The sequence below is a fragment of the Punica granatum genome, chromosome 7 (assembly GCF_007655135.1).
Source record: "Punica granatum isolate Tunisia-2019 chromosome 7, ASM765513v2, whole genome shotgun sequence".
NCBI lineage: Eukaryota > Viridiplantae > Streptophyta > Magnoliopsida > Myrtales > Lythraceae > Punica > Punica granatum.
The window spans coordinates 306,844-326,793 of record NC_045133.1 but is presented as its reverse complement, the minus strand read 5'-3'; the positions used below and the strand labels follow the sequence as shown (position 1 = coordinate 326,793).

The window sequence follows — 19,950 nt, the reverse complement described above, 5'->3', positions numbered from 1 at the left end:
TAAACTTTTCATGAGGACAATGTTTCACTAAAACATGATGAACATCTTGATAAATAAAAATTTTATACGTCGGTTCTTGAGAGATATTAATAACTTTGATATTAAGCCTTCATTCAATAGTTAACCAGTAAGCATTTGATCTCAAACAGGATATATATGGCGTATCTGAACTGAACTGAACTAATTAAGCTATATATAATAAGTTCAAAAACGAGGACGACACACACGACTGCCATCGTCTATGCGACATGGTCAATCCTTCTCCTAACCATAACCCTCAAGCCACCGGCCATGTGAGCCGTTAAGAGTGGAACGAAAACCGGTCGATTTTCACTGTCGACTGGTCTGATATCGAATCGGCTCAGGATTGACGCCACGACGTACTTCATCTGTATAAATGCCATCTCCTTTCCAAGGCAGACCCTCGGACCCGCCTGGAAGACTGGATACCTGAACGGGCTCACCGCCTTCATCTCGTTCATTTTCAGCCCATCGAACCACCGTTCTGGTTTGAACTCCAGTCGGTCCTCTCCCCACAGATTCTTCATCCTCCCCATCCCATACGGGAAGTAAGTGACCCGGTCGCCCTTCCTCACTGAAGTTCCATCCGGCAGGACATCTCCGGCAGCGGCATGTTTCGAGTCCCAAGCCACGGGTGGGTACAGCCTCATGGACTCGCACAAGCACGCCTTAAGAAATTTCATCTCCTTCAGAACTTCAAAATCTAAGGTTGCCCTTCCACCCTTTTTTATATCTAGGAGTGAGCTTAATTCACTCGAGATCATTTTCTCGACACGAGGATGATCCGCCAGGAGCCAGAAGAGCCATGTCATCGCCGAGGACGTGGTGTCCCTCCCTGCCATTATGAAGCTTATCACCATGTCCCTCACCATCTCTTGGTCATGCCCTGCCACTAGAAGCCGCGTCAAGAGATCACCATCGCGTGACGATTGACTACTTTTCTCTCGATCTTGTTCAAGTGATATCCTTTTGCTGCGAATAATCTCCGAGACAGCAGTGTGCACGACTCTGACTGCTTCAGCAAGCTCTCTCTCGGACCCGATGTTGAGTGCACACTTGATCTGCCACACGAGAAACACCGGAGCCATTCCCCGCATAGCACATATTTTCGATGCGTGATTGAAAGCCATGACCAGGGGAGGCACCGGTCGAGAAAGGTCCAAACAGTGCGGGTCGGTGCCCAGTGATATTTGGCACACCGTATCAAATGCGAACCTGCCGAGTATATCTTGCAGGTCCAAGATTCTCCTGCTCTCAGCCGACTCTTCGAGAAGAGGTAAGAGCCGGTTTTTGAACTCCGATTCCAAGGTCCGCACCACGAACTCTCTCAAGGACTTGGTGCTGAACTCGTGGCTCGCTACCTTACGCTGCGCGTGCCATAGATCTCCATCTGCGTTGAATATTCCGCGTCCAAGAAAGTCCCCGAGGATATCGGTGAAGGGCTTGCCTTTAGGGTAATTCGCAAAGTTCGTCTTAAGCAAGTGCTCGATGTTCTCTGGGTTCGCGGTCACTATAGTTCGGCGAGCTCCTAGGCGGCGAATCACTATGGTGTTCGTCGCGGATTCAGAGAGAAGATCGGTGTACCAGTCGAGCAGGCAGCCCCGGTTTTGGTAGAAGGAGATGAGGCATCCTATTACGGGATACGAAGGAGGCCCGGGGTGAGATGATGATGAGGGATATAGTACTAATCTCTTGAAACGCCCTATAAAATGAGCATATAGACGACGTTGTCGGATGAGCGAGAGGAATGCGGAGAAGAGAAGAAAACCTAGAGGGAGAGAAGAAAGAAAAAGAAGAAAGAAGATGAACATGATTGACTGGAATGAGCTACGCAGCAGCTGGCCGTAGAAGAATCGAAAAACAAAATAATGATATGTAATGATCAGAGCTAGGTTGGGAGAAAAGAATATCGCGGGAGCTTGTGTATAAGTAGACACGATCTTGCACTATGTCACATATACATAAACACATACATATATATGATAAAGGTCGATAATTTGCACGTGCATGTTTAACTGTTAATAATAATAAAGGTATAGAAACTAGAAAGAGAGGGGCCGACCAGTAGTTAGGTCTTCAAGCAAAACATACTGCCTTCTTGTTAAGAAAGATGTCGGCTTGATTTGAATAAAGCGACAGAACAGAAGACAATGAATTCAAGTCACGTGGCTCTCGTGCTTAAAAGAAAAAGAAGGGCATGCCAATTAGGTATATGGTATAATCAATAGTACGGTGTAATCAATTTTTTGACTGCTAAATGATCAATAGATAATAAAAGAAAAAGTATAGTGTAGTGGCATACGTTCTCATCGTTAATCTAAAAGTCAAAAATTTAATATTTAGTGAAATTATTCGTTAATGACGTAAATGATATAATATAATTCAAACCATCATTAAAAGAAAACATTTACAGAGCCCAGTAACATGTTGTCATGTCAGCGAGTACCTTCCACATTAGTTAGGTCCCTGAGATTTTTGGTGATACTTTACTTTCACCACTCTCCTTCTCTCTCCTCTATTTCTCCCTCTCCCCATAGCCCTTATGTCTCCTCCATTTTTCCGCGACTCAGTCGCTCATTCTTTCCTCTCATCTCTCTCACTTGCTATCTTCGATCGACTCCGATAATCTTGCCTTGAAATAGCGATCTTGACATGTCGAGGGTGGGTGGTGAGTCGATGGTCTGGGTTGGTTTGGCAGAGAAGGACAGCGAGCGTCGGGTTCCCATTAGCTTCCCCACGCATGGTTGGCTGGAAAACCAAATCGCACCGCCTTCGAGTTGTCGTGTTGTCATGGTGTTGCGCTGTCGCCTTGCCGTTGCCATTACAATTATCGCCGTCATCATGTTGGACTTGACGAACGTAGAGGAGAGATAGTGCGGGGGCAAGTGACAAGCATGAGAGTCGAGTCAGGAGAGACAGTGAGGCCAGCGATGGGGACCCTGTCAGCGGCCAATACCCCTTTTATTAGGATTGTCGATTACTACTGAGGGTATCAGTGACCCAAATCGAGGGGTGGTGAGAGAGGGGGATTAAGCCCCTACCCACTGAAATTTGGAGAATTTCCATATTGGGGAATTTTTTCGATTTCAATGGGTGGGGCCTCGATTCCCCACTCACGCACTCCTCCGATTGGGGTCATTGGTGACCGATCGGGGTGGTGATGGCCCTCGGCGAGGCCTCCACCGCCGGCCACTGACCCTCCTCTTGTCACCTTCAATTTTCCTTTTTTTAAAATTTTGTTTTATGTTCTAGAATATTTTTTTTTATTAAAATAGCTTGGTGAGTCCCACATGGTAAAAGGACCTAAGTGATGTAAAAATGATTCAACTTATAAAGAAAAAATAGAAAACAACAAATATAAAAGAAAGAAATTTTTTTAAAAAAAAATTGGTAAAAAAACAAAAAAGGTGGATGTAGGACCTAATTGATGTAACATTTTAACACCGTCAGTCTCTCAATTCAACGACAGAACCTAATGTAGCAAAATAACTTATATAATGTAGCAAAGAGATCGAATTGATGTGTCGTGATCTTCGGGAAGTTCACTGATGTAGCAAAGTACTTATCTAATGTAGCAAATGACCTATCTAACGTCGCAAATGATTGACTTGATGTAGCAAAAAGGCCTAAGTGATGTAAAAGGACCAAACTGATACAAATATCATAACTCGTGTATCCAAGTGATGAAAAAAAGAGGCAGCGGCCAAAATGATGTAAACTCAATAACTCGGGGACCTAAATGCCACTTTACTCGACACAAAATTAATTTTATTATTTTTCTAAGAGTATTGTAGGAAAGAGAATGTTACATCACTCGCCATTTTTCTAGCATAAATAGTAATAAATAATCTAACGGTTCAAAAAGTGATTACTCAAAAAAGTTACCAAGCCACATCAATTAGTGGCATTTGTATTAAGGGTTAATTATACTAGGTATGCAAAATGTTTTAGGATTATAGCAGTTTGGTACAAAAAGAAAAAGTTATAATAATCGGGTACATAAGTTTTTAAAAATGTTACAATCAAGTATATTCTGTTAATTCTAGTCCAACATCGTAAGCTTGTGCTAATGTTGTTGCTGACTTCTCAAAACGTGGCCCTAAATGTAAAATAAAAAATTCATTCTAAATTTTTAAATAAAAGAAATTAATAACAAAACTAAAATAACAAAAATTTCAAAAATAAGAAGTTGGAGAGATATCTCGACTGTCATGTGGTAGAGTTGATCGAGATTCGCAAGCTCTAAGCCAACCGGTGATATCGATCTGGTGTGGGGATGCCGGCAAAGGCGCCCAACCCCGGTTTTGGAAAATGTAACTTTTTTTTTTTGTACAGGGTGTTTTTTCCACAATGGAGGCATGGCTGATGAGCTTTGAGTAGCCGGTGAACAAGATGAAGACAATACCTCAAGTGGATAGCAAGGGCGTGATGAGCGAGACTAGCTTCAAGTGTGGAGGATTTGTAATCGGAGAACAGGGAGGGGAATAGAAGAGCAAAATCTGCTTATTACCTTTGTTTGTGTACTTGCTGAGATCGATTGGAGAGTCCATTTCATTTGCTTGATTTATATTTGTATTCAGATTTTGTCATGGATTAATTGGAGAACAGGATTCGTCTGATCAATGATGAGAATAAAAGGTTATTGTGGTCAGTTGGGGAATGGCGAGGCATCACCAGAGTTTCGAGGCAGCAATTTAGGAGGTGGTTTACCAAACACCATCGAAGAAGATGAAGGCACAGGATTGAGAGTTCCATTTGGAACTTCCCATTTAGCTCTTTTATCTCTCTCTTTCAACTTAAATGAGGAACTAGAAGAAGTGAACATATTTGACATTTGTGTGAGCTTGAGCAAGAACTCCTTTTTTTTTTCTTTTTTCCTTTTTTTAACAGAACGGGGAAAGGGTGCCTTCTCTGACGACTCCCCTCCCCGACCGAGCGGCTGGCAGGCTGTGACCTGGATCGAGGGGTGGGGTGCTGGCAGAGGCTCCCCACACCCAGATCTGTTGAGAGATCTCCACTATTTGAGGAGATCTCTTGAACATTTTTTTTTAGGGAAAAAGACAAAAACTCTTCTTGTGATTTGAAGTCGGAATAAATCGTACCATATTCTTTTATTTGGGACAATTAGCTCTCATGTGGTTTGTTCCGTTATACATAGGGGGTTACGGCGTTATTTTTTTTTCCATTTTCAGTCCTCAATTTTTAACATTTTAATCATTTTGATTCTAAATCATTTTTTTTATCATTCATATCCTCAACTTTTCATTTTATTTCATTTTAGTCCTATAAAGAAAATCGAAAGGGAATGAGGGATCGAGGCCGCCAATCGGCGACCTCGACCCCTCCATCGAGGTCGTCGGTACCCACGAAGGACGCCAACGACCTCGGTGGAGGGGTCGGGGTCACCGATTAGCGGCCCCGACCCCCCTTCCCTTGCGATTTTCTTTATATGACTAAAATGAAATAAAATGAAAAGTTGAGGATATGAATGATAAAATAAAAAGATTTAGAACTAAAATGATTAAAAGGCTAAAGATTGAAGACTGAAAATGGAAAAGAAATTAACGTCGTAACCCCCTATGTCTAATGGAACAAATCACAAGGATACTAATTGTCCCAAACAAAAGAACATAGTGCGATTTATCCTCATCCCAAACCATAAGGGGAGGTTTTGTCTTTTTTCCTTTTTTTATTTAAATTTAAATTTTATTTCTATTGATTTATTTCCTTTCATTTAAATTTTTAAAATTGAAATTTTTATTTTAAATTTTATGCCACGTCGACTGCGTACATGCATGTCATAAGCCACGTAAGCATCGAGCTAATGGCGTCGGACTAGAATTGACGGAATGTACTTGATTATAGCATTTTTGAAATTTTATGTACTCGATTATTACAATATTTTCTTTTTATACCAAAGTGATATAATTCTGAAACATTTGGAATTCTGGTGTAATTAACCCATTGTATTAATTGTAGTTTGGGTTGGGAAGATTGTAATAACTCCCATATATATATTTATATCGTGGCTGTTGTGTCCATGTGCACACACAAATATATACTTATACTCGAAAAATGATGAGTGGTGCAATGTTCACTTTTCTACATTATTTATAGAAAAATAACAAAATTAATTTTGAGCCAGTATATTAAGGGTATATTAGTAAATATATACATCATCTCTAACCACCCACTAACACTTTCTTTCCCAATTCTCTCTTCCTTTCTCTCTCCTCTCTCCATTTAAACGTTAATTCTTTTATAACTTCCCCTTAGCAATTTTTTTATTAATTTTATTACTTCAATTTTTTATTGATTGTAAAATTCAATAAAGAATTATGTCTAACCGCGCATAGCGCATGTACAGTCTTGTATATATATAAGTTTATATATGTATATCACGTAATGTAGCACTTGTTACCTACATTTTAACCCACTGACACTAGAAAAACTATTTATGTTGGAAATGGTATATGGAAAATAAAGGGAGATATGCATCAATAGTTTTAAGACCAATAGAAGACAATATACAAATTGAAAAAGAGACCACGGGGTAGTCAATATGCCGAATTGGTTACACGTTGAGAATAGAATGAGGTAGCCAAAGTCCCAAAAATATCATCCATATGTGAGAAGTAATTAACTAGATAAATTTTCATGATTAATGAATATGAAGGCAGGAAGTTATGGATTGGACGATCAGCATGCATGCTGAGGTTCTCCAAAATTTATTTGCGCGTCAAATTTGACTATAATGATATGACATTAATTTAAAGAAGAGATAAGTTGAAGAAAAAATCAAAATGGACGAGTCAATTATAAGGTACATGGATTCTACCGAAAAAGAAAAAATTGTACAATAATGGAAACGCAACACGTGCGCACATAATTATTGTCCCACGTATCTCACAATTTTTAAGATGAGTCCGCATGTGTAATAATTATTGTGCCATATATATCACGATTTTAAAATTTTTATTATTTTTCATTTATATCTTTTTCTTCTTCTTTTTATATTTCATAATTTTTAAGATATTTTTTCGCTTCTATGTGTCCACTCTTAAAGATACTTTAAAATATCCTTTTTTAGGGTGAATAAAAAATTTAATATTTAGTTGTAAACGTATTGAGTTACAACAATAATGATCTACAAATATATCTAAAATTAGTTACCTATTATCCATTATTACAAATTGAAGAAGAAAGTTAGTTTGTTTAATTTTTTTTTCAAAAGTACCTATAAAGAAATAATATAGTTAATTGAGAACCACTAGAGGCGTGAAAGTTTAACGTAATTTTGTAATTTTAATTTATTTCGTAGCTACCTACTCTCAATTTCTCCTATAATTCTCTCTCCTCATTCTTTCCTAACATATCTTTCCATTCTCTCTTATTTCTCTTTTCTATTAACTTTTCGAAATAGATATTTTTTTCGATTACAAAAGAGGTTCAATACCTAATATAATGAAAGAGAAATCATAAATAACTAATAAAGGGGCATAGTCCCACTAGGTATCGAACGTACGACATCTAGGTCGGCAATACCATCTTTTGATAAATAGGTAATTTTACAAGGTTAATATATGTACCATTTGATAATAAATTAGTATCTTTAATAAATAATTTATCTATGAAGAAATAATCTATAATATTTCACATATGTGGGTTTAATTCTCAAATTAAAATTATTTTTTTGTTAAGCACGTAGTGCGGGCCACATTTTAGTATAAAGAATAAGAAAACTTGTGTGCCATCTATTTTAGTGTGCGCTTACCACATATATATTTGATACAAAAAAATGAACGGACTACCATTAATTGAACTCAAATATTTATGACTTGTCCGGATTGCGGGTTATGGATGGATGGTTATGGAGATTTCTCGCACGGTACAATAAACCTCCATTACCCGTCTCTCTATAAATCGCAATCTTAACAAGTCGTTATTATCATGATAATACTAGTCCCTTCGTTTGTTTTTTTTTATGTAAGTGGTACTTTTTTCGATGTGTACTATGATATCTAGAAATTCAATTAACTCCGACTAATCCAGTTCGAACCGGATCAGTCCACTAAAATGTAAAGTCCTCCCAATCAAAATTTTTTTCAATTAACAAGACTCGAACTTAAAATTTTACTTAAGGGGAATAAGCGTCGAACCACTTAAAGTAATGCTTGTTGATTGTGTAAGTGATACTTAAACAAATACTAATATGCATTTTTTATCTTAGAATGATTTGTAAAATTTTTGGGATTGTTATCTCAAAAGGTGATTCTTGTATAATTGATAACATCATTATCTAAGAAGAAATACTGAAAATTAAAGTTTATAAATGAAGGGGAAAAAAAAGGAAAGAAAATTCAAGTTCATATGTACTTGAGAATAAATGTTTATTATCTGATCTGTTCTAATATATGGCTCTTTTGAAATGAAAAATATAAAAGAACTTAGGAACGATGGAATATTCATGCTTTCTATATTCCTATTATAATACTTATGTCTACTTTATATAAATCATGGGATAAATGGATACATTCAATAAAGGTATAATTGACGGAAAGAATTTTCAAATATTGTGATATCGCGAGGATTATACCCTCTTCAAAATTAATATAGTCCGTTTAGTATACCTAAAAAGAAAAATAATATAGTCGGTTTCACCCAAGAAGAAGTTAATATAGTCCGAAATTAGTACAATAATATGGCAACGGATTGACTTTTGGAAAAGCACATCGAAGATCGAGTTAGCTAGTTATAGCTAGGCTAATAAGCTATACATATTCTCAGATCGGGCTTTGTAAAAAGGATATTCTGCGGCGTTGAGCCGTACATCGTCGACATAGATCTCTAACAGAGGAATAAAGAATTGAATAACACAACATGCACGTGATGCTTTTCTTTTTTTTCTCATTTGAATCACGTTCTTAATTTGTTCCCCGCAGAGGGGACCAGCCTCTAGCCTAGCCTCCTATATACAGCTAGCTGGTTACATATGTATTTGATTTTGTTTTTTGGCCAGTAGTACGTACTAGATAAGCTTAGCTTGGACCAATAATCCCTATCCCATCAACGCGTCCCCTAAATGAAGCCGCCATATATGTGTGTATATATATATATATATATATATTCTAATACGCATCCCGCATTTTGAAACTCAATAAGACTTGATTAATTCGGTTCAAATCACATCGGCCTACTAAGAGCAAAATTCTCCGAAGTAGGGATCAATTGTATACATATACATACATGTATATTTTACCCAATTAGAGTACACCCACAAAGCATATATCGGACGTCAACTTTTAATTTTAAGACACTCGATGATCATGTTGCTACGTCTTTTGAGTGCAGACCGGGGAAATCAAGCTCAGTTAAAAATGGAAAGAAGATGTGGAATACGAAGATGGGTAAGAAAAAGGACCCAAACAATGTTCCCAATAGAGGATAAATAATAAGAGCAAATGGACATATATAGTTTAAGCTTACTAAAAAGAGTGTAGGTTAGTGGTGCACGTCATCACTTTTAAGAAATTTTGAATTCGATATTAGTAAAACTATCATTGCTTCATTATTAGTTATTATGGTTTGTATTTCGTTGTATTAAGCCCATAATGTTTACACTCATTTTCTACACTTCGTTATAAATATGGGCTTGAACGTGAGTTGGACTGATTGAAGCCCGCGAAACCTATTGGGAGCAGCCTATGATAGTAGCCCTTGATGGAATCGACCCGAATTTGTGGCAAGATACGGTTAGGACAGCCATAAAAGGGGTTGGTACGCAAGGATGGAAATTGTCGTTTGTTTCCAAGCAAGAGACGATACACATGGGCGCGAATCTAAGATTGGCAAGATCTCTCAATCTTGGCGAATTTCACATTTAATTCCTCCCACGCAAGAGTTGCTAAGGAAATGAAGATTACACAGGCAATGCATATGGAAAGAGAATAAGACAGAAGAGGATGACCATATGTACCAGATTTCATGGCACAAGAGGGGAAATGAAGATTGCATGAAATGTGCATATGTACTTGGGTCAGAGCATGGAGTTCCCTTTCATTTGATTTTCTTGTCTTTATTAGCAATTCCATGGGAGCCAATATTTTTTCATCATTTCATTAGTCTTAGGAGATTAGGCAATGAAGGGGAGAATATCTCCTAGTGGGTAATTTATTATTATCATTTGATATTATTTCGAATTCGATATCCCGAGCCCGATTATAGACTAAGGCTTATAAGTATTGTTTCGGTCTAGTATTTTTTTGCTTACTCAGCATATCAATCAAACACGTATTACTTTTCTATCTTTATTTTTCTTGCACCCTTTACGTTAGTGCACTTTTATGTACTATGCACTAAACCGCTTTCTGAAGCAAACCCATCTAGCCTCCCAGGGTTATTTGGTCGCCGACCCGTCGACCTCTGCTCGTGAGCTTAGGTTTCTGGACCAAAGCTCACCCTTTTCGGGTAACCGGACCCACGGAGCTCCCGGACCGAACATGGCCGAGAGCTCGCCATCCATCGAATCAGCTTTCGGGCCTCTTCATTTGTCGAGTCGATAGGTCGCACGTGCTTGTTTGGGAAGGATCTAAGTGGCCAAATCCTTGGACCGTTGTAATCATCTAATCAACACACCTTCAACCGTTCAACACGCTCTATCTCGAAACCCAGCCGCCGACTAGACCTATGGAATTCCGAGCTGTGGTGCCACGCTCTAACACGATGAGGTCGGTTAGAGGTTTCGCCACAACTCCTTCGGACTGCGCCCTGTAACGCCTAGCACCTAATGTGTATGCGATCTTTCCACGTGCATGTACCAGAGAGGTTCACAAAAAAAGGCAACACACGTAAACCTCTCTTGTAATTAAAAAAAAAACCAAACAATGTCCCCAACAGAGGAATAATAATAAGGGCCAATGGACATATATAGTATAAGCTTACGAACTCCGACATGCATTTGATGGAGGAACAAATTAATTAACATAATTGATTAATTATGAAATACGGATATTTGGGGAAGATTTAATTATGAAACAAATCTCTTTTTCGCATAAATGGAAAATAATAATGAAATAAATAATCAATACATGTATATAATACTCTCGAGCCAGCATATTACACCGCCGTCAAAAAGTTTCGTTTGATAAATAATTCTCATAAATGGGGTAACAAATCCGAACTTCAACATAAATTAGTCTATTTAATTATCTAATTCATATTGAACTCTCTATATACAAAGTTTTTTCTTCAATAAAAATATATACGAACTTAAATGAGGTAAAAGATGAAATTAAACGAGACTATCTTCTCTTTCCTTTCTTCACGTGGTGGATATATATAGATTAGGTAGTAATATTGTTAGGAGAACATACCTTCGTCCTTTTACATATTTATGCTGATGTTTATATTTTTATTTTTATCAATATATCGATATATTTGTATCATACTCTAAGTAATACAAACACTAGGATATATTTCAAGAATTTCGTACTTTTTTATTAAAATGAACTTTTCAATGTACAATATATTATTTCATTTATAAAATGAAAATATTCAAGGTCATTTCAGAATCTTCTATTTGTTTTGCTAACTTCACAATGTTCTACAAGAAATTCTTTTATATAAAGTTACGTTTTTACTTTATCATATACATATTTATTAAATTGAATGTGTTAATATGTGTTTATATTCTCATTGATCACTTAAAAGTTTCGTCAGAAATAAGTTTATCCTTTAATCTAGCCATACACGTATCTTATTATTATAGGTTAGTGTAATTTATGATAAATAAAACAAATAAAAGCTAAAAATTATTGTTTTAAAATTTTGTGCATCGCACGGGTGTATTAATCTCGTTACATCTCTAAACTAGTGTTTATTTGAGCGTTGCATGGAATTTTTACATAAGTTAAATTAAAATTAGTAAAACTAATTATATTTATAATATTAAAATATAATATCTATGCTTGATTTTATGTACTATGCGCATGGACATCCCTTGTAAAAAAAAAAAAGAAATTCTTATAACGTGGTTCACTTGATATAAATATAACATAAACATATATTTATATATTGTATACATATTTTACCTAGACTACCCACTTTATAAATACAATTGATATACATATACATGCATATAATAAATCACATAAATTATTAAAGTAATTGGCATATTAAATATTTTCAAAGTCAAGTGCTTGAGTGTTTCTTTTTAAGTTATTAGCAACAATATTTTGTTGTTCTAATAAATTAATTTGTCAAAATTATACTTTTGATGCCACAAATTGTAATTTTATGATTCATTAATTTAGTTATTTAAATATAACCCATTCTAAATATTGTATGCATTTTTTAGTCAAATACTTTGCATATTCCATATTTTAATCATATAAGCGACTATCTTAACTTTTTTAATTAATCAATTTGTAAATAATATATTGTTAGGGGCATAAATTCCTTTTTTTTCATGATTTGTGGAGTGTATATACTTAAAATACTATATTCATATTATACATATTTTATATTTATACTTTTATTCGATTTAATAATAAAATAAGGTTGCCAACTCTACTTTACTACTAGTTTTTAATCCCGTGGGTTGGACAGATTTATTTACATATATTCCTATACCATTTCTGATTATAATTATTTACATTTTGAAACATGAATTTTTCAATTAAAAATAATAAAGATTTTCAATTTTTAATTATAATTTCAAATATTTATCTTAACATTCTGTTGTTAAAAACTAGGGTAAGAAATTATTTTTGCCACATAGCAAGAAATTATTATAATAATATTTTGAAACTACTTATTTCAATTTGTATGCATCATCATATTTTTGTTAATTATCAATGTAGATTGACATATATCAAGTGTAGTAATTAGATAAAACTTCATTCCGCTCGTTTTTAAAAAAATATTTATGAGATTTTTTTAATTCATTTTTATTTTATTTATGAGTTTAAGCTCATAATAGTTTTCATTTATAAAACCATAACTTTTTTGAAAATTACATTGTTATTTATGAGATTGAAACATTTATATATCATTTTTATAACGATTATACAGAATTTTGGAAAATATATTGGCTTCCTAATACAATAAAATATTTTTGATAATTAATTTCAAGTTTCATACTATAATTAAATATTAGACTAATTTTACATGGTTCTATATATATTTTGCAACAAACAGTCCTAATTGGTAGGCATTCTATATATTTACTTCATAACCCCTTTTTTAAATATGCAAATTTTGTGACATCCTTATTTAATTTTTTATATTATTATAAGTTCATACAAAACAATAACAATTTTAGTCTTATAATAGAAATTTGGTTAACATCCAATTAAATAAATGAAATTGACATGATTAAATCAACTCTCTTAAACTTTTTAAAATTTTATTCACTAATGAGAGATTATTTGTTAATATATGAGTCAATTTTAGTTAGATGACCATAAGTTCGTAGAATTAAGTGATGTGTTATTATTTTTTGGAAAATTTTTATATGAAAAATTAATATTTTTTAAGCATTCTATCTTTGTATTATATAGGGATGGCAACGGGTTTTTATAAACGGGTATTTCACCCGTCCCAAACTCTGATAGGTACTTAACGGGTTTTACCCGTTGGGTTATGGGAATGATTTAGGAATTTGAGGTCAAAACCCTGTCTGGTTTGGGAAGGGTTCAAGATTTTAAATCAAAACCCGTCCCCAATCCCTTAAGAGTAAATATACTAAATTACCCTCCATATTACTCATATTACAAAATAATATGTATTATTTTCTTTTATTTCACTTTATTATAATTTCAATTTCTAATATTTGTGAGACTTGTTTAGTATAGCTCGAGAGTGTTGTGATTTATTATATTTGAACATATTAGGGATTTATAAGTGTTGCAATTCATTTTTCTCAAACATGTTGTAAATTTATAAGTGTTGTGGTTTATTTTCTTATATATAATTATTTATCTAGAATTTATATTTTGTATTTGAATGCTTTTGGTTATATCAAACCATTTTCTATAAATCAGATGTTATGATAAGTTCGTACAAACTTTTCTCGCAAACTTATTAACAGGTGAAAACTGGGTTCCCAATGGATTTTCATTAAATTAGTGGGATGGGTTTGGAAATTTTCTTTTAAAATCTTAATGAGTTTGGGAAGGGTTTAGGATTGACTTTTCTTAACGGGTGTGGGGATAAGAAAGATATTGCCATTCCAAACTTTCCCCAGTGCCATCCCTAGTATTATACGTGATTTCATGTTTTCGTACATTTATTTCAATTATATGATAATTGTATATTTTTCAAAAATAATTTGCTTCTTAAAAATTATAAAAATATAAAAAAATCGTCTAAAATTTCACGCAATAATCTTTGAATAATAACCTTCGATGAAGTTGGCCTAATTAACTTATTAAGTATTTTTTAAAAAATTTCTCTTACAAATTTGATTTATACATTTTTATACTTAATTTCATACATTTTAATTTCTTTCACATGATAGTTTTTGGCTTAGTCGTATATATGATTAATTAATTGATTTTCAATATAAGTTACATGATAATATCAAATTAAATATTTTATTTTACCATTTTAACCCTCTAACTATGCCATATTTAATGCAAAGTGGAGTCAATTTTGCCATATATAAAGTGATGTTATATTTGTTTAGATATATAAAAAAGCTCTATGTTTGTTAGTTTATTAGAATTTTTTATATTACTAAAATATAATATAATTTTTCACTTTATATAATTCTATACATTTACTGTAATTATAACTAATAAATAGATATGGAAAAAATATTCACTTTTAGAGTTAACTATTCTTTCTTATTATAATATAATAATTCATATAATCATCATATGATACATAAGAATTCATATGATATATCTTTAAGAGCAAAAATATAATCATAGGTATATCTTTAAAAACAAAATATCTTTAAAGTAAATATAATTTATTAATACTATGTAAAAAGTGAAAATGGTGAAGAATCTTAAATAAATCAAGTATTTTCATAGTATATTAAAATTTATATAGTATAAGGAAAATGTTGTATGTTGTATACTTTTGTAGCTTTCAAATCCACATTAACAAATATTATTGAATTTAATTTGTTGTATTATAAATAAATGAAATTTTCTATTGTAATTTTTGTTTATTGAATCCGTGCAACACACGGGTCTAAATACATAGTTGTATATATAATATGAGAACTTTGTTGTATTGATATAATAATTTATATTTTATTAACTATAATATTTATTTTTAGTATAATATAGCATTTATTATTTAGTATAATATAGCATTTATTATTTAGTATGGTTTATTTTACTATATATATATATATATATATATATATGGATGGATGGATTTATTATTATGGTAAATTGCACTGGTGGTCCAAAAGGTTTCATAAATATTCCATGTTGGTCCAAAAAGTTTTTTTTGCTACTTGACGGTACAAAATGTTTCAAAATCGTTTTTTGATAGTACATTCCGTCAATTCATGATTGACGCCGTTAGAAAATGCTGACGTGGGAAGAAACTTTTTAATAAAAAATATTTTTTAATTTTAATTAAAACTCCAAAGTTTTTAAAATTTCAAAACGATCTAAATGTTTTGAACTTTTTCAATTTTGCTTCAACCTTCTCTCTCCCTCTACTGTTCATCGTTTTCCTCCTCCCCTCAACTGTTCATCACTGTTCATCATCTCGCCGAATCTGTCAAAAGCAGCGAAGCGATGATAGTGTCCGACGAACCTGTCCCTCTCGAACTTCAGCGATCGTTCGACGTCCTCACAGGGGGTTTACTCGCTGAGCCGAGGGTGGCAGGGCGGGAAGTGGGGCACGCGCGCGAAAGCCTCCTCTATAGCCAGAGGTAGGATGTTGTCCGATGTGTGTCGAGGGAAGAAGTCGAGCGGGGCGGTCCGGCCAGGCCAGTGGCAGTATGGGACACGTTGCATGGGGTCTTGGAGACGATAGAGAGGGGCGAGAGGCCGCCGGAGACGGAGCCGGAGACGGAGCCGGTGCCGGAGTGCTGCCAGATTCCGACGACGTAGAAGAGGTTGCAGCAGATGGCCACCACCACTATGTAGTAGACGTTGGCCCTCCTCGTGCTGAAGGGGACGAGGCCGAGGAAGCTCAGCCGCGAATTGGCCATCTCCGTTTTCGGGAAATTAAGGAAACAAAGAGATAGAGAAAATGGAAAACTCATAAAAAACAGTTTCAAGATCGAAGTAGCTAGAGGTTCTAGCTCTGCTGGAAAGGTGACGATCGAGCTCTTTCTCAAGATTGGAAACAATGGAGGGGATGAGGAAGACGATGAACAGTGAAAGGAGAGAGAAGGTTGGGGCAAAATTTAAAAAGTTTAAAAAATTTAGGTCATTTTGAAATTTTTAAAACTTTGGAGTTTTAATTAAAATTAAAAAATATTTTTTATTAAAAAGTTTCTTATCACGTCAGTATTTTCTAACGACGTCAATCATGAATTGACGGAATGTACTATAAAGAAACGGTTTTGAAACATTTTGTACCGTCAAGTAGCAAAAAAAACTTTTTGGACCAACATGAAACATTTATGAAACCTTTTGGACCACCAGTGCAATTTACCATTATTATTATTGATGATGATTAAGTCTACAACGAGATGAGTTGTTGTTTTACCTATCTATTAATAGGGTTGATAATCTGTATCGTAACGTGTCTGTATGGGTTGGATCTAAATGGATTCGTGTAAAATAAACCTAAACCCGAACACGACACGTTTATTAAACGTGTAAAAACTAAAAATCTAGACACAGGCCATTTAATCTCGGGTTGACACAGATATGCTCACTCAACCGTTTAATTAAGTGTGTCTAATTTTGTACATGTATACATACCTGCATGATACAACATGAATACTTAAAATGAATCCATTCATGCAATATTTACAATTAAAAACAATCCCAAGATGAGTACTTTGATGAATTTGTGCCCTAACACGGACAGTTAACTTTTCGTGGCGAGATGGTATCAAAGCTTAGGAAAGTTCCAGAGGTCGCTGGTTCGAATTCCAAAAAATCAATGTGAAGTCCGTCCACCGTAGTTCACCTAGTGTGGAGCGTAATGGGCCCATGATAAGTACTTGATGAATCTGTAACGTCACATGGACAACTAGTTTTTCATGATGAGATTACAAATTAAAAGCAACTAAAAAATTGTAAACACACTAGTAATTATACAAAATTAGCATAGTAAAGTACTAAACAAAACCACACCAATTATCCAATGAAAATATCATAACATATGTGATCTAATTTCAGAAGCCGAAGAGCTAATATCCTCATAAATAGATAAATAAGTTAATAGATTCAGTAGTATGATAAAACATATTTAATTAAATGGGCATAGTTTTATTTATACGGATTCAACACGTTAAAATACTATTATTTATACAGATTACGCGAGTTCGATCCATTTAAACCAAAAACATATTTAACCAAGTTTGAACTCGTTTAATTTCGTACCATATTTATATCGTATTATCATGTCCTGTCACAAAATGCTCGGTCCTAATCTATCCATCCATCCATGGTGACAATAACCCCTTTTTGTCGCGTCCTTGCGGTGGGGGAATGGAATATGTATAGTTGACTGAAAGAGAAGAACCCCAAGCCCAAGACGACCCAATGACACATTGACAGATTGACACCGATACGGCTTCAATGGCTGCCACTCATATGACGGCGCCGTTCCTCCTGAACTTATTGTCTTTTTATTTTTTATTTGCTGAGTAGTAAATGTATCGTCATGCTATCCACATACTCATGGCCCAGCCCGTGGTCGCAAATCGCAACCAATCAAATATTAAAGATATTTTTTTATTAAAAAAAGAAACCTCTCGAGCCAAAGCTGAATTGCCGAACTAAAGTGCATTCAATCGCCTTTTCATTTCACACGGCAGCAGAGCACAATCTCATCGAGCCCCCACCAGCCCTCTTTACAATCGATTATCTCAGATAATTATCACGTGGGGTTTTCATTATTTAGCATGCGCGATATTTGTGTTTAATTTTTTATATGAGACACTTATGATCCTGTTATAATAAAATAAAATTATTATTAGCTAATAAAGGAGTACAAATAGTTTCAATGAGTATTGAACTTAGAATATCTTAATTATCAGATGAACATATGCGCCATCGCACTACGCTCTCTTTTAATATTTTTTTTTTCCTCGCACCATTTTCTATAGACATGTACATAAACCTGTTATAAAAAATATAATGGTGTAATTTTGATTTTATGAAAATATCATCAACAAAAATAGCTCTAATTAATTACTACATCCACTCTCTCCTCTCTCCCTCTTTCTCTCTGTCCCCGTCTCCTGTCTCTCTGTTTTTTTTTTTGAATTCTAAATTTATATAATTAATTTTAGAAATATTATTATTGATTAATAATCTACACTAACTAATTAGATATTTGATTTTACTCAAACTTCAATTATAAAATTAAAAATATTTATTAATTAGTAAGTTTAGTTACATAAATACTGCACGTAGCACAGGTTCGCGTCGGGCAAGTACTGATGAGGATTCTTGGATACAAAGTCTTCTGTGGGCTGAAAAAGATCTGTGCGTGCTTAATGGGCTTGTGAACGGGCTCGCTAAATGGGCTGGAGCAGCAGAGCATAGTGAGGAGGCCTGTGGCCGTGGCACGCCTTTCTTTCATGGGGCAGCTTGCTGTAAATTTCCTAACTAGTCCCCGAGCAATATTTATGGATCCAATAATACAAACATAGTAGAATTTCAATCCGACATAGGCCCGTAGCCTACATTCTAAGGAGCAAAAAAGAAGAATAAAAAAACAAAATGCCCGCCTTTTCACTCGGTGATGAAAATTTAATCTTTTATTATTCACCCAAAAAATTTTAATCTTTTATTTATTTATTTAGACACACATATATCATTTATATATAATAATAATAGTACATACATACATACATACCTACGTACGCGCATATACGTACGTACGTACTTACATTAATACCAACCATATATATATGCAATCATCAGCTACTTCAACTTTGCGTATCGAAAAATAGAAAAAGGAGCATTATCTCTTTATTAATACCTTTAATTTTAAGGATAGAATTGTACGTACATTTGATTTGAGTATCAAAGGTCATTCATTATTAATAGATAAGTATAACGCAGATGGATCATATCGAATCATTCTTCTTCGTCCTACTTTAAAAGAGGCTTGCTTAATTAAAAGATGATTTTTCCTTTCGATTATAGCCAAACTCAAACTATATGTCCACATTCAGTACTTAATCCTTTTTTTCTTTTTTCGTTTCCTTTTCATTTTTTTTTCCATTTTGACATGCTCAATTATATTTTTTCTAAATATATTTGAATATTCTCTAATACTCCAATAAAAGCGTCAATTAAACTCTTGTCAAACTAATATTGTTCTTATTTAATTCGCTGAATTACATAAACAAGCAATCAACGATACTCCGCAACTATAAATATATCTTATAAATAAATAAATAAATACTAACTAAACTAGGGTTCAATCTAATGCACGAGTTGTGTTCATATATTTATATTTTTTTACAAATAATAATTATCACAGTTTAAGATATTAATTTACTTATTATTATTATTATTATTGAAAATAAAAGTTCTCAATAATCAATTTTCAAAAAATTATTTTCAATAAAGTTTCATGAATACTTTTGAATGATGCAATTATAATTTTGTAGTAAACATTCTTATTATGTCTTGTGAATTTATTTAATTTCTCTCACGATGTTAGTTTGTGTTATATATATATATATATTTATTTATTATTTTATATTACTTTTCAAAAATTTTCATTTTGACATATTCAATTATAAATTTTCTAAATATATTTGAA

General features: G+C 33.9%; 1 protein-coding gene across 1 annotated transcript; it reads right to left on the bottom strand.

Annotated features, from left to right (window-relative positions):
• Nucleotides 1–84: 84 nt before the first annotated feature.
• Nucleotides 85–1,982, bottom strand: LOC116213062 (cytochrome P450 94B3-like). Its single transcript, XM_031547866.1, has one exon. The coding sequence runs from the start codon at nucleotides 1,830–1,832 to the stop codon at nucleotides 240–242; it is 1,593 nt and encodes a 530-aa protein (XP_031403726.1). The 5' UTR covers nucleotides 1,833–1,982; the 3' UTR covers nucleotides 85–239.
• Nucleotides 1,983–19,950: the final 17,968 nt, after the last annotated feature.